The 15,559-nt window shown below is 41.6% G+C and overlaps 1 protein-coding gene and 1 long non-coding RNA gene across 2 annotated transcripts in view; one reads left to right on the forward strand and one right to left on the reverse strand.

The window, feature by feature from the left end:
* The window catches only part of USP53 (ubiquitin specific peptidase 53), a 56,985-nt gene extending 50,395 nt beyond the window's left edge, over positions 1-6,590 (forward strand). The window contains exons 15-16 of the mRNA XM_024213079.3: positions 2,535-2,634; positions 3,667-6,590. Coding sequence (XP_024068847.2) covers positions 2,535-2,634; positions 3,667-4,663 — 1,097 coding nt within the window. The 3' untranslated portion in view covers positions 4,664-6,590. The remainder of the gene's footprint in view (positions 1-2,534; positions 2,635-3,666) is intronic.
* A 2,842-nt stretch (positions 6,591-9,432) lies between these two features.
* On the reverse strand, positions 9,433-14,627 carry LOC112115902. Its single transcript, XR_002908861.2, has 2 exons — positions 14,431-14,627; positions 9,433-9,773 (listed from the first exon to the last, which is right to left on the reverse strand). It is a non-coding gene; the product is annotated as an uncharacterized LOC112115902 (long non-coding RNA).
* Between the last annotated feature and the right edge of the window lie 932 nt (positions 14,628-15,559).

Genomic DNA, 15,559 nt, shown 5'->3' on the forward strand with positions numbered 1-15,559 from the left:
GGGATCTGGGGCAAAAATCAGTACTTGGTCCTGCTAGTGAAGGCAGGAGGCTGGACTCGATGACCTTTCAAGGTCCCTTCCAGTTCTAGGAGATAGGATATCTCCATTAATTTTTTTTTTTTAATGGCTGAGAGCATAGCTTTCATTGGAGCAGGATCAGTGGACTCTAGGTCAACAGTTTACGTTCCATAGGAAAGATTCCAAACAATAATAGATCTTACCAACCAACTTCAGGATCACCCAAGAAAATCAGTGAAAACATGCTTGACTTCTGGGACACATGGCTTCAAGCACCTGTATAACATGGTTTGCCAGACTTCACCTATGCTCTATGCAAGTGTTCAAATCAGTGTATCTACAGTAGACCCCATGTGCATGTGATGGTCATGGTCCCAGAAGAAGTCATCTCATTAAACTGGTGGGAAGACTGACCCTCTTCAGGTCTTCAAGAAAGTACTCTTCTCTACCCTCTGCTTACCAAGACTTGGGTGACCTCTTCTAGATCACCTTTGGATTCAGGGCCCTATGGTCTCCTCAAGAAGCCTGTCTCTGTATAAATGTCCTAGAGCTCAGAGCCATCTGCCTGGCATGTAAATATTCCTGCCTCTTCAGGGTTCCACAGTACAAGTGCTAACAGACAACTTCACACCTATGCATGTCAACAGGTAGGAAAGAACAAGATCATCCTCCTTCTGCTGGGAGGCTATGTAGCTTTGGAATTGTGGGATCTTATTCAGAATACATTTAGTGAATCAGCACCTTCCCAGCCACAGACCAGGCCAACAAGTGTCAGATATTTTGTTTTTGGGGGGGGGGGAGGGGAGGGTGGCGTTTGAGCCCAGGCTCCTTGGCAGATGCCTCTCATATCTCCTAGATGCCAGGACTGATGTATGCCTTTCTGCTGATTCACTGTGATACCAAGGGTTCCAAGAAAGGCGAATCAAGACACAGGACCGAGCATTTCTGATAGCCCTAGCATAGGATAGGCAGTTCCTGTATTCACAACTGATGAAACTTTCAACACAGCTGTCCTCCCTTCTCTCCCCCCCCCCCCCCATACCATTCTAACCTTTGGTACAAGGAATAGGTTGCTACTTTTCAGTTGCTTTTTTAGTGGCTGGTACATTAACTAGAAGGGTAGGGGAAACTTGTGCTTTCATGTCAGGTCCCCCTTATACAAGGTTTCATAAATACAAGGTCTCTCTTAGGCATCACTGAAGTTCCTGCTCAAGGTGGTTTGAGTTCCATATCACCCAATCTATTTGCTTCCTAGTTTTCTGTCTCAAACCTCATTCAACCCTGGGAGAAGCTAAACTTCACACACAATAAGTGTAGTAAGGAGAACTGTCTTCCTACATCAACAAGGCAAAATCATTCAAGAACATGCTCAAGCTAGTCATGGCCTTTGCTGATAGTTAAGGGGGAACTTATACCCCCTCACAGGTTATGTAAGTGGGTCTCCAGCTATATAAGGACATGTTATGAGTTAACCAGGTTAGAGTCACCTTGCTACATTAGAGATCATTCTACTGGAAATCATGCATGCTCTGTTGCCTTTTTGAAGAATGTCCCTCTCCCTGCAATCTGGGATGCAGGTATGTGGAGTTTGGCCCACCCTTTAGAAGACCCTGCGCCTTGGTGTAGAGGCTTCCAGTTGGGATGTCCATTTTGGTAGGACTATCCTGCAGTCATTGTTAAAGAAGGAACTCTAGTATCTACCTCCAAGCAAACAGGCAACTGCTTGTTCGTTACCAAGAGTAGAATCCATGTAAACAATTGCTCAAAAGAATGGTTACTTACCTAAAGTAATTGTGATTCTTCAAAATGTGTTGTCCATGTGGATTCAACGACTCTCCTTCTTTCTCTGCTACTATGATGTCCACCTTTCTGTGATTCTGTATTGGTGAAAGAACTAAGGATAATTGCGCTTGCCCTGCCCCTTTATGTCCTTGGATGATGGGGACATGAGAACATCTAGGGTACAGGCATGGTCCCAATGGACATTGCTGGTAAAAAGAATCTGACCTTATGCACATGAGGGACATGGAAACCAATAGCATATATATAGTCAATATAACTTGAACACAGATACTGTAGGATTAAGTACCTGTTCTTTATACTTTTTGGGGGAGTTGAAGTTAACCTTTAACCTTGTGCCTCCATGGACATCATCTAGAAATCTTAAAAATGCACTGTGTCCATCACTTGCTAGGTGTTTAAGTATGTGATATTAACAGAGATCGGAGGTATATTTTTAGTAATTAAGCTATTCAGTATGTAGGTATTTTAGTAGGTCTTATTAAAAAGCCGTTTTTTGAAGTGTAACAAATTGAACTTATGAAAAAAGGTGTAGAAGGTTTTTACTGGAAGTGGTTTTGTTGACCATAGTCTTTTCATTGTAATTTTGAAAATAATGAACAGTGTCCTGTTTAGTGGAGGTTTGTTTTGTTAGTGTAAGTAACTTGTAATGAACCCCTAAGAAAGAGGAAGCATTTTACTTATTGTAAAGTAAAACTGGGCTATTTTTTTTCCAGACTTGAGGAAAGACCAAATGAATATGGAAGCTAATTACAGACCACACACTAACTTTCCTTCAGAATCTCAATTGCAGATGCACAGTCCTCCACTGAAGAGGTAATTAATTTTTTGTTTCTTTACTGTGAAACTTTCCTATCTGAAATGCAATGTCCATGTGGAGCTCCATTTGTTGACCGGAAGAGAATATATAATATATCCAAATGTATTTCAAACCTAGCCTTCAGACATTCTTTTAATATTGTACCTCGTGTGTCAAAATGACTTGGCTGACATATTTGCTCTTTGAAAAGACAAGGAAACCTGATTGATGTTTATAAGGATCAGCCAACAGAGAACCAAATTTTAGGCTAGATTTTTAAAGGGATTTAGGCACCTAAAGATTCAGATAGGCACCTAACTAGCATTTAATAATCTGGCCTTTATCTGATATTTAACCAGTTTAACTAGGTCAGGAGTTTAAAGTGATGTTATTCGTAAGTGTTGTAATTTGTACATTCATACAACAAATGATTGGTCAAACTGTCTTCTGACAACTGTAAAAATGGGATAGTCAGTTCCCTAACACCTAGATCTGCCTTTCTGAAGTGATGTGTATCCACAGCTCCAACTGAAGTCAGTGGGAGCTGCAGGTGCCTAGCATTTCTGAAAATCAGGACCTGGAGTGTAAAATTGGGTAACCAAAAGTAGTGGACATTTTTTTTTCAAATTTTTGACATACTTGACTTGCCCAAAAGTCAGTGTGGTGTAGGATTAGGTAAAGAACCCAGACCTGACTCCATTCTATGCTTTAGCAAGATTCCTCTTTCCTTATTGGAGGTGAATCTATGAAGCTTTGGTAGAGCTTTGTTAATCCTTCAAATTTCTTATGAAAGAAAATCTGCTGTGATTAGATATATCTTTGAGCTAAATGAGTATTTGTTAAATAAGTCTCTGAATCCTCCAGTTAGATCAAGAGTAAAGGATATTTAAATAGTGTCTCCAAGAACACCATTATAAAAAAAATTGCATATTCATATTACTTAGGATTTATGGGTGTGGTATATGCTTTAAAAAAAATGCATGTGTAAATGTTTGTGAAGAAATCTCTTGTGACTGGTTCCCAAATACCTGTGCATGTTTATATTTTAGAGCAGAGATGCCACACAAGAAAATATTCCCTTCATCGACTCTACAGCCAAATTTTAAGGACCATGTTAAGAGAGAAACAAAGATCGGCAAATTAAATGAACAGAGCTCTTCAGAGTGGCTTAATCCAGATAAATTTGAGAAGATCAGTATGCCAATGTACAGTGCTGAAAGCTCAGCCCACCCTTATAACACTGAACTCTCAGTTGTGTGTGGAAAGAGAGTGAACAACAATGAATTTCTCTCATCATCTCCGCTGCAGTCTCCTCATACAAGAACTCTTGGATCAAAGTCAGGGCTTGTATCTTTAGTTCAGCAGAATCTGTTAGAACAGTCCCATACGGAGCTGTCCTCATCTGGTGAACGTGCTGTTCAGTCATTCAGTAGGACTAATAATCTTCAGATTCCAGAAGTAATTTACCAAAATCTTCCACCTCCTTTACCTCCAAAGAAATATACTCTGAATGTTTCGCTAGGATCAAAAAATGAATCTACAGCTGATGTAACATTGCCAGAAGTGTTACAGAGTAATCCTTCAGGTTTTGAAAGGCAAACAGCTATTGCTTCAAAATCTGCATCAGAAGGTGCATTTACAAATGAAGAAAGATTTAAAGAAACATTTCAAGGGAATGATCACACCATTCACAAACTGGATTCTGCACCTAAGTCATCAGTTAATGACTGTCAGACTGTATCTGGCAGTATATGTAATAAAGGATCTCAGCACACAGGACCAAGTGTTAGTTCTCCTGATGCAAATGATAGTGTATCTCTGACAACCTATTTTTCAGTAGATAGCTGCATGACAGATACATACAGGATGAAATACCATCAGAGACCCAAGCTGTATTTTGCAGACAGTGGCTTTCACAAAGATGAGCATCTACCACCAACTGGAATAGACCTGGGCATTGTATACCCTGGTACTCTTGATTCTAGTCATCCAACATCTGAACAGAGATACAAACCTAGCATAGAAGGAATACATTGCAACAGGTAGATTGTCAAATCCATTTTCTTATGCATTTCACATGGTCTGCTTATGGGGTAGGAAGCATGGACTCCTCAATGTGTGGTGACAGGTATCCAGAGCTCAGAAGTTGGTCCAATAAAATATATTACCTCACCCACTTTGTGTCTCTACTATCCTGGGACGGACACAGCTACAACACTGCATACTTAGGTATCCTGTCAGCTATGCTTTTAAGAGATATGACTCTTTAAATGATTCTTCAAATCTGGGTGAGCAGGGGAAAAGGTGCTAAAGTTTTGGCCATGGATTTGTCATTTTTCTTGCCTTAACAATGTTTACCTCCATGTGATGATGCTGAATAAGTTTGTAAGTCTGTTACAAATGGCCCCCTTAAGTGTGTGCTTTTAATTAATACCTAGGTAGATCAGTCAGCATACGAGATTAACTAAATAAAAAGTTGTTCATTTTACTGGAGAGCTTAATACACTTGTGGCTTAGTGCTCACAGACTGAAAAAAGGTGTAAATTAACCTGTAATCCTTTAAACTAGCTAGTGATATGCTGATAAACACAGTACCATACATGGCATGGTACATATCAGAACAATATCTGCTTTATGGAACCATTGTTCCTAATGAGTAACAATGTGTTACCTATTTCTTCATCTGACTTCTGTGAAAGTCTAACTTAATTTCCTTTAAGTGTCTTTTTTTTAATGCAAGTTTACCCAGAGAATTGGATTTTTAGTACTCAAAATGATGCCTTAATGAGTGATTTTACAAATTAGTGTAGTCTACATGAACTACAAACAGAACTTTACAAGGGAATTGAGATTTTTTTTAAATTATCCTAAAACTCCAGTTCCATATTTGTACACTTTTTTATCCAACTGTTTGCTCCTTAACTTAAATTCTAGTCAGTGTTCCACAAGCAAAGCCATGATAATTTAACTTATTACTGAAATTTAATTTAGCTATGTAAGCTACAAATTAATATAGTAGTCTGCAATGTGCTGTAGAAACTAATATATTTTAGGATATGAAGTTGTCACGTAGCTACAACAGATTAATTTAAGAAGCAGTACATTTACATTCAAGACCTTATTCTTCAGGTCAGATTGCATACAGCTGCAAAATCAAATTCAACCCTACTATGTACCTGTCTGTCTTTTCACCTTCCCTCTTGAAAATACATCACTGTGGTTCACATAAACCTGAGCAAATTTATGGGATCAGTCAGTTTGACTTACTGTTACAGAACTTTGTCCCCAGCTAGCAGTCTCCCACTCCAAAACATTTCTAGACTGTATTTTCAATGAATGGGTGAATCTACAACCCCTTTGGATAGGCTTTTAATTGAATCTGCACCCTTTAGGGAGGTTCAGAATTCAGCTTCACTGTAATCCGTTAATGCTTTGTACCATTTGTTGGCCATTGAAATAACTAATGTAACTTGTAATGAACGCTACCAAAGCAGGACTGTGTAGAATGAGTAGTTGAAGCTCATGGCTTTCTTAAATGTAAAGGAAGGTGCTTAGTTTTTTAAAATTGGGTGGTACTGATTACAGTTAAGTGTAAAATGCCTTTTAGTTCTGAGCTTAATGCTACATATGTATGTTATACTTGCCCTGTGGTCAGACAGGTTTAAATGTTTTTGTACATTATGTGAATTACAGTGCTTCAACCAAATGGTGACAGTCATGTGTATTTTAAGTTATCCAAAATATAAAACAGAAGCTTTGGTTACTTTGGCAATGTCCTAAGATTTGTCATTTTTAATATAATGCAAACATGATATGCCTCAGACCAAATATCTCAAACCAGTCCCTTTATACTTTTCAATCACCTAGTAGCATTTGAAAGAATTAATTCTGGAATTGATATTGTTACATCTAAAGCAAATACATTCAACATGTATGGATATGAATGCAAGTGAAATTGAACCTACTGAAATCCTTACATATTGGGTGGGGAGAAAGAACTTGATTTAAAAACACTTGGATGTGTGACAGCATGGAAGATTCCCACTGTTAAGCTTTTTGTTTGTTAAAAATAGCTTTTAAAAATGAATTTTTAACCCATACCAGATAGGCATTACTTAATGTACACAGTTAATTAAAATTACATCTTTAAAAAACTTAAATAGTACTAGAACTTGTCAAGCTTTTCCAGAAATCTTGTACACCTCTACCCCAATATAATGTGACCTGATATAATACGAATTCAGATATAACGCGGTAAAGCAGAACTCCAGGGGGGCGGGGCTGCGCGCTCCGGCAGATCAAAGCAAGTTCAATATAACATGGTAAGATTTTTTGGCTCCCAAGGACAGCGTTATATCGGGGTTGAGGTGTATTTGAAATTGCAGTATTTTAATGTATAAACAGCACAGCAACAACACTGAATACTATACAAGAGCAAACTTAAAATGTTGTTCATAGCAAACATTCATACTTCTATACAAAGGAACAATGTGAATGCCTATTAATAACACAAACAAGTGAATTTGGTTTCCAGAAAGCTAGTGAGCATAATTGGTGAGTTTACTCAAGACTAGCTGCTTAGGTTCTTCTGGGGTTCTGAAATGCAACAATCTTCATTGAAGTCACTTAGATGAACATTGATCTTTCTTTGCTTTGCTTGAAGCTGTCTTTCCAGGCAAAACCTTTTGTATATGACCTGTTTACCAGATAAGTTATATGTGCACTATTATATAATTGACACCTTCAGTTTTTATATTTACTCTACAGGCCCTATGTTTATTTAATATTTAACTAATGTATGATCTGACATTGATTTAGCTAGAGTGCCTATTTATTTTTTATAAATGTCCTGGTTATAGATTTGTATAAGAACATAGACATTTTGTAATGTTTTAATGCATTTAACAGGTATTGTAATTAATATATTTTTCAGTCTTTAGAATTTTATTTTCATGCAAAGTTGCATTTTTCTGCATGTTCAGACTATTAGATAAAAACTAACTACTTTTGTGGCTGCTACCTCTATTCTCTCTGTATTATTTTACACAGGTGGTTTAAAAGTGGTGAAACAAAATGCTGGAACACCATCAACTAACTATTTGCAAATTAGGTTGGTCATCTAAGAACAGAAGATAGATTTATGGTGCTTGAGAGTAGTTCTCAGCTATCTAATTTGAACAGTGATGCTCACACCTTCACTAAAACACATTAGCCAGGAATACCTCGTGTTTAACCCCCCCACCCCCAAAAAAACCTTAGAATTACTTAACTTTGCAGAGAATAAATATTGACGTTTCCTAGATCTCTCATGTTTGAACCATCAGTTCTGCTGCATGTGCAAAAAAATGAAGTTTGTCTTCTGCTAGTTGCATGTAATATGCTGTTTTTTCTCAAGACAGAATTCTGAACTTGCTCTTGACAATTTTTTTAAAATCCACATTTAAAGCTGACCATTAACATACTGTGTTTTATATGAGGTTCAAGTGTAAGGTTGTTTAAACTATGTCTGATCACTGTTACAGCTTACTCAAGTACACTAGCAGGAAGCATATTTGTGTAAAACTTTCATTCATGAAGATGTGGTTAACATCTAGCTCTACAGCTTCTCTCTCTGCATAAGAGCTGCTGGTGACACTAATGGAATCGCCTACTACATAGTCAAATACTTCAACTTTGCTTATCTAAGGAGGAGATTTTTTTAAAAGGTTTAGTGACCAATGACTCAATTAGCTATTACATAGCTGCACTTGTGATTTTTCTATAGTAAAAAATTGGCTTTTTCTATAAAAAAAATTGGCTTTTGCACCCTGGGCTATGCCCTCAAGCTCTTTGACAACAAAACTGCATAAATCAAAAACAGTTCAACTATGTGAGCTGCACTTCTCACTGTTTTTTCTCTCTGGGGATTCTGGCTCTCTTGAACCTCTTGTCTGTTTTCTCCACTCCTTCTGTGGCTCCCCTTCAGCCCACATGCCCTCTTTTAAAGCTCAGTTGTTAAAGGACCAGTGTGATCCTGCAACATTTCACCTACTTACTTCAGCTAGAGCAGAGATGTCACATGCATTTGGTGGAAAGTGCTGCATTCCATGTTCATTTAGGGGGTGGGATATAATTTCAGTGAAGGTGGTAGGAACATGCTCCCCACTGGGGACAAACAGGTGTGCTAGCACAAACTACAGGGCAGCAGCAATGGCTTGGGGTAGCACTCTAACAAACCAGTGAGGCTCTGAGTATGTAGTTGAGTGGTTAGTATAAATTAACACCCTTGAGCAATGTAGTTATACTGATCTAATTACCCTATGCCAATGTCCACCTTCTCCCATCAACATAGCTACTGCCTCAGGAAGGTGGAGTACCTATGCCAACAGGAAAAGCCATCCCAGTGGTGTAGGTCACATCTTCACCAGTGCAGCCCTTTAAATGGAGGCAAGCTTTGAGCAGCCAGGCTTGCCTTTTTACATGCCTTACTTAGTTACAATGGGATTTTGATGTCAAAACCTGCTTGATATTTTAGAGGAGATATAATAGTGGTTAGCACAGAGGAGGATGCCTTTAACAATGTGGCCCTGTGTGTACCCACAGCACTACAGGTTATTCCAGTAGGGAAGGATAGTGGTAGTAAGCAACCAGCATAGTAAGCTGGGTAATTTAAGAGGACATCAGTAAAAAAGTATTATTGTGGCCATTATTTGTCTCTAGACAGAGCTCCTATAAGAAGCCTCAGAGGGACAGAGCTGCATGGAAGTGTTTGAAAGTTGATCTTGCCAGGTCAGAAAAGGATGTCATAACCAATAAACTAACCTATCCAGCCAGTCTGAAGTTCCATTTTTTCAATTATCTTTATTCAAACACTGAACATTATGTAAAAGACAAATGAGCAATCAATATTACTGCTAAGGAAACTAGAGTATCCTCAAACTTTTGAAATAATTTAACTTAAGGCACAATTTACATTGTCACTGAAGTAAATAGGCTATAGATGAACCAGACCCCCTCAAATCAGTACATCCATGAATGGATCAATGTGAACCACTAGCACTCAGTGGCTTAACAGGTTTGAGAGTGTTATTTCCAGTTGTCCTGTTGCACGTATAGTCTTCCTCTTCCAAAGCATGTTTTTATAAAAAAGGTTCCTCATCTTGAATAGGAGCTGCCACTATGAGGAATGGAAAAGGCAGGTTACATTTTCAGTGGTATAAAGTCAGTAAGAAAGGAAATAAGCATAGGTCTATACTTTAAAAAAATTAGATCAACCTCACTTCATGACTCAAGGATGTGAAAAATGTTGCACCCCTGAGCACCATCAGAAGGTCCTAATCTCCTGTGTAGATGGGGCTAGAACTACAGCCTCTTGGAGAGGTAGATTAACTACATAGAGGGGAAAAAACCCTTCCATCAATATAGGAAGCATCTATAGCAGAGGTGAGCAAACTACAGGCCCCAGGACTGTCCGGCCTGGCCCAGGAGGCTAGCCCCTCCCTTGCTGACCTCCTTCCCCCACAGCCTCAGCTCACTCGCTCTGCCACCAGCGCAATGCTCTGGGTCACGGGGCTGCAGAGCCAGCCTGACCCGGTGCTCTGTGCTGTGTGGTGGCAGCAGCAGCATGGCCCAGCTCCAGCTGGGCGGCGCAGCTGTAGTGCGGCCAGCCACCAGTGCTCCAGGCAGCGCAGTAAGGGGGCAGGGAGCAAGGGAGATTACATAGAAGACGGGGGGGAGCAGATAGGAGCCAGGTCACAACACCCTCCATACAATTTACAAAACCCGATGCAGCCCTCAGGCCAAAAAGTTTGCCCGCCCCTGATCCATAGTATGATACTGCTGTAGCACAGATATACCCATAGATTAGGTGCTGTTTTCTTCAATATACTGAAAGGAACATCAGCTTTAATTACCTTTATACCAGTCCAGTGCTGTTTGAGCTATAAAACTATCAGTTTCTAATGTATCGATTTAAAAAAGACTTTAATACTAATATGTTACCAACCAGATCAAGATCTGTCAATAGATCCACTATTTATTTGAAACTTTAACATATGAAATTTGCTGTGTTATCCGTGATAGCACTGTGGCTGCTTGACAGGTTTGTTTTCATAGATTTTTCCTTCTCATCTCTGCTTGAAAGTTCAAGTTTCAGAATTTTAATACTGATTTAATTTCTGCCACATATGAAGCACAACAGAAATAGACCTAGAAGAGGGAGAAAAAGTAAATGGGAAAACTGCCTGGACAGAACTTTCTTTAAATTCAAAAGCTTTCAGATCTATTTTTGGTAGAAAAGTTGTTTATCAGAACTCTGGTTTATTCACCATACTTTTTAACTAATCAGAGCTCTAGTTGCAGATTTCCACTTTTAAGACATCTTACTGGGTTTAGTCACCTCCAGTCTTACATGTGCCAGCCCTCTGCTCAAAAACAACAGTTCTCTTTGAAACAGGGAAGCCTGCTTTTAAACCATTTGTGCTTCCTTGTGCCCTAGGGCTGTAGGAGCAGATTAGGTCCTTGGAACAAATTCGAGTAGATTCAGGGCTGCTCTAACTTGTACTACTTCTAACAGCTCCTTAAGGAGCATTACACCAAGCAGGTTGCAAAAGCACAGCCCACTTCAGCCACACCTCATTCTGTCCTGCCACATTCTAGAAAAAGGGTGGGGAAGGTAGGGTAGCACCGAGCCAGTAATATGCCCATGAGATCACAGGCACAGACTTCGGCCCTGTGTGTGCCAGCATTCCTTTTGCAAAGGGAGTAGCGTTTTTTTTATGCTTGCACATTTGGATGCCATTTGAAAAAGCCCTGCAAAATGTATAAAATATTGCAATTCTCATTAACAGAGAAGCAAGATGTGACAGGACTTTCCTTTAGTCAGCAACACTGTTAAATAAGGCTTATTAGTCACTTCCCACCCACAGTAATGAAGAGACAGAACTGACATTTCTACTCCGACCTTGTACCTTCTTAATGCAAGATGCCAGCCATGATCAGAGGCTCTGTGCTCATTTTGGATATCTTTGGCTTGTGAATTTCTACATGCTTCCTAAATCTAAAATAGAAATGATATTCGAGCAAGACAACCACTCGGGAAAAGTATATTAGCAATGGACAGCTTTGCTGTTAGTGTGATTCATTATAGTACCCTACTGATACCTAATGGGAAGTTAACTTCTGCACTTACCCTTTGAAGGGCACTCCCTGTATTGACAAAGCCACAGATATAAGTAGATGCTTTGTAGTTTAGCTAAGCATCCTGTCGCAGATATATATATATAGTAGTGCAAGTTTGGGAATCTCATGAGCAATTGCCCAGATGGAAACTGCAAGGGGTTTTATTTGGAAAGAAGGGATGGATGATGGTGGGTCTAAGTGTATGTACACACATCCAAAATGTATGTTAGAAGAACAAAGGTTGAAAAGCCAAGTAGTCTAGTTAGGAAATGCCAGAATTAAGACAACCTTAATTCAGAACCCTTGGGCCTATGAATCATATTTCTTCCCACTAAATTCTTGGCTCATTCAGTGCTCACTTAATGAGCAACTATTTAATATTACATTCCCATTGTTCAGTGTGCAGTCCCATGCCTTATTTCCTGCACCTTAATCAAACCCTCCTCATGGGCTTTTCTTTGGCACTCATTACAATTGGACAGGCATTCTGGCATTTCCTAACTTTTGAGTGCTTGATTTTGCATCCTCAGTAATATTCTTAATATAGGGCAGTGGTTCCCAAACTGGGGTTCAAGAAATGTTACAGGGGGTTCTCGGAAAAAAATTCCCTAATGGCGGACAGAGCTGTCCCTAGGGACCCGGCCAGCACGGGCCCCCTGGACTTTCAAGAGCTAAGAGGATCAAAGCAAACATGTCTATCACACTGAGGAGATTTAAACTTCAAGACTCCTTATAAGAAATGGAAAGGGAGGTGGATATTTTTTGCTGTTTTTAAAATTAAATAGGCAGAAAGTATTGTTTTAAAATTATGATGAACAAGTTTAAGCTTTGTTGTAACGTGCATTGTTTGTCTGGACTGCTCAAGACCTGAATGCTTATGTAGGAGGAACTCTGAGTTGTCTTAAATACTTTCATGCTGTTTCACATCTGATACTCCTTGATGAAACATAGGAGCCTTGTCTTATGACAGGCTTATTCAAAGTGATACAAGCTACGAAAGTGAGATCTTGGAAGAGTGTTGCCATTTTCATAACGTAATAAAAATACTGTAATGATAAACAACAGGCGAATGGCCCTACTGGGTCAGACCAAGGGTCCATCTAGCCCAGTATCCTGTCTTCCGACAGTGGCCAGTGCCAGGTGCCCCAGAGGGAATGAACAGAACAGGTAATCATCAAGTGATCCATCCCCTGTTGCCCATTCCCAGCTTCTGGCAAACAGAGGCCAGGGACACTTAATAATAAACAGTGTGTAATAAGCATGTCATAAAAACAAATTTTATATTTCGAAGATCACTGCTTTTATAATTTATACTCAGGTAAAGGAGAAAATCCCTGGAAATATTCATTTTTAGGAGGGGGTTTGCAAGACTTGACATTTTAGTGAAAGGGGTTCACAGGTTGTTAAAGTTTGGGACCCACTGATATAGGTTTTATTTAAAAAGGCAAACAAAAAAATTGCAGTTTCCATCATGTGGCTTCACACTGACACGCACATGGGTCATCAACAGGGTTGGGACATTTTGATTCACTGCACAGGCCTCTGCCACTTGAGCTAACAGAGTAACTGATAGGCTGTCATTCTCTACTTCCACAAGCACCAGACTTTGCCACTTGTATAGACACTGACAGCAGAGGAATGGAGAGTTTTGGACTCCATTGCAGGCTTTGGAGAGGAGTATGCGCTAGTAAAGCACAGACCTTCCCCCTCATACCCAATCTTGACCCCTTCCTGCCCTGTTCCCTTCCAACCTCTCAACTCTAGTCCCACCTGTTCCTCTTCTCTTCACTTAGCCCCAATCTCCACTGGTTACCCTGTCCAGCCTCTCCAAATACTGGCCTGTGTTCCCTCCCCCACTGGCTCCCACCCCTGCAAATTTGGCTTTTGTTCCCAAATCAGGTAACCTCCAGCACCCAGCTGCCTGGGCACAGCAGGAGGGCACTGAGAGCACAAAGAGGCAGTCTCCCAGCTCTGGGTGCTGGTGCCTGGACCCGGGCCCACAATAGCACGGGGCAGCCCAGAACTACCATTGTAAGGAAACTTCTGTTCAGCACCAGGGTGACGCATGCTCAGAACCTTCCCAGTTCTTAGCTGCAAGCTGCTAACAAGCCTCTACTGAGCGTGTGCAAACTGCAGTGGTTCAAAAGTTTATAACGCGGATGAATTTTCACAGAAACAGCAAAAGGCAGATCCCTGGCACCAGACTGCCCCGTGCTAACGTTTGAGTCCCTGCTCCAAAGCATGGCCACACCTGGGCTTCTCCAAGAAATAACAGCCAGAATTTTTTTTAAACCTGGGCAAAGCAACATACTGTCCCCTAGCCTCTTTCCCGGCCACACCTGAACCACTCTGGCGGCCACTTTCCATGGAAAGTCAGCCTGAAACAGCCAAGAGGCACTGAGCACTTCAACCCCAAATACACGCTACTGCCAACAGCGCTGGGCCCTACTTCCCACACGTAAGTGAAGCCCCTTAAGCAATAATCATCACGGGGCTGCCCAGACGAGGTGGGAGGTGCAGCGGAGAGCCCGTGGGTTTTACCGCAGGACACAGACTGGGGAGCCGGGGAGGGGGGGATAGAGCCGGGGCCCGTGGGGGGAAGCAGGGTCGGGGGGGGGGGGGGGAAAAGAGGAGCGGGTCCGGGTCTCACTCACCCGCGGGCTCAGGGCAGCAGATAGACGAAGACGAGCAGCGCCAGGTCGAAGAGGACGAAGAGCCACACGTCGAGCCAGTAGGACTGTCCGGAGAGCGACAGGGGGCGGCTGCAGTCGCCATTCGCTGCGGCCGGCTCCGGCCTCGCTGCCTCCATCGCTCCCCCTCCGCCGCAGCTCCTGCTTCCGCCTACCCGAGAAGACGGAAGCGACGGGGGGCGTGGCCCAATCGCTCATGCGCACCTGTTTGCTCCGGGGAGGGGCGGCTCTTTGCACCAATGAAAGCAGCGGGCGGCCGCCTGCTGGGCTGGTCACGTGACCGCTCTACAGCTGGGCAGGGGCGGAGGGCTGCCCCCGCGGCGCTCCGCGTGTGACTCACGGAACGTATCTGCCCAGCTGGTTGCGCTCGTGCCCCGTGCGAGGATGGGGTCGCTGCAGGCCTCGTTCTGCCCCAGGCAGCCTGTGCTTCAGAGCTGCGTCCCGGCCCGCCCCCCGAGCCCGTCAGCAGTACCAGAGAAGTACAGTATCCACAGAAAGAATGCTGTAGCCAGGGTAAGTTCAAGTCCCACACAAGCTTCAGAAAACATACACCAAAACACAAACCCACATGCCTCAGGGCATAAGGCATCCACTAACTGGGGGGCTTAGCAAATTCTCTTATATGAGCATGTTATTCCACAGTTGCCCGTTACGGTGATTTTGCATGTTCCTGTGGGACCATGCGTACTGGCCGCTGCCCCACAGCAGAGGTGACTAGATAGACCACAGCTGTTATCTGATAAATAAATTCTTATGTTTCCATCATTTTTTAAAGAAATTGCTGCCTAAAAGATGTAACATCAGTGAAACATTCCTTCTTCTGTTCCATCCATCCCAACCTTCCAGAGATGGCAGCAGCGATGCCAGGATGGAAAGTGGCTTTAAGGACAAATGATCCCCAGCCTATGCATAGTTCCCATTTATACTAAAATGGAAACGGTTAGCCCAAAATATTTTAAAATATGGTTTAGTTTTGTTCTAGACTAGCCCAGGAAACTGTATCAGCACATTTCTGGGAAGAGTCATATTTATAAACAGTTCTGGCTAACAGTTTTTTTCTGGCATAAATGGGACCCTAGAGAAACAAACTTTC

Source organism: Terrapene carolina, unplaced genomic scaffold, assembly GCF_002925995.2.
Source record: "Terrapene carolina triunguis isolate 2854851 unplaced genomic scaffold, T_m_triunguis-2.0 Scaffold66, whole genome shotgun sequence".
Taxonomy (NCBI): Eukaryota; Metazoa; Chordata; order Testudines; family Emydidae; genus Terrapene; species Terrapene triunguis.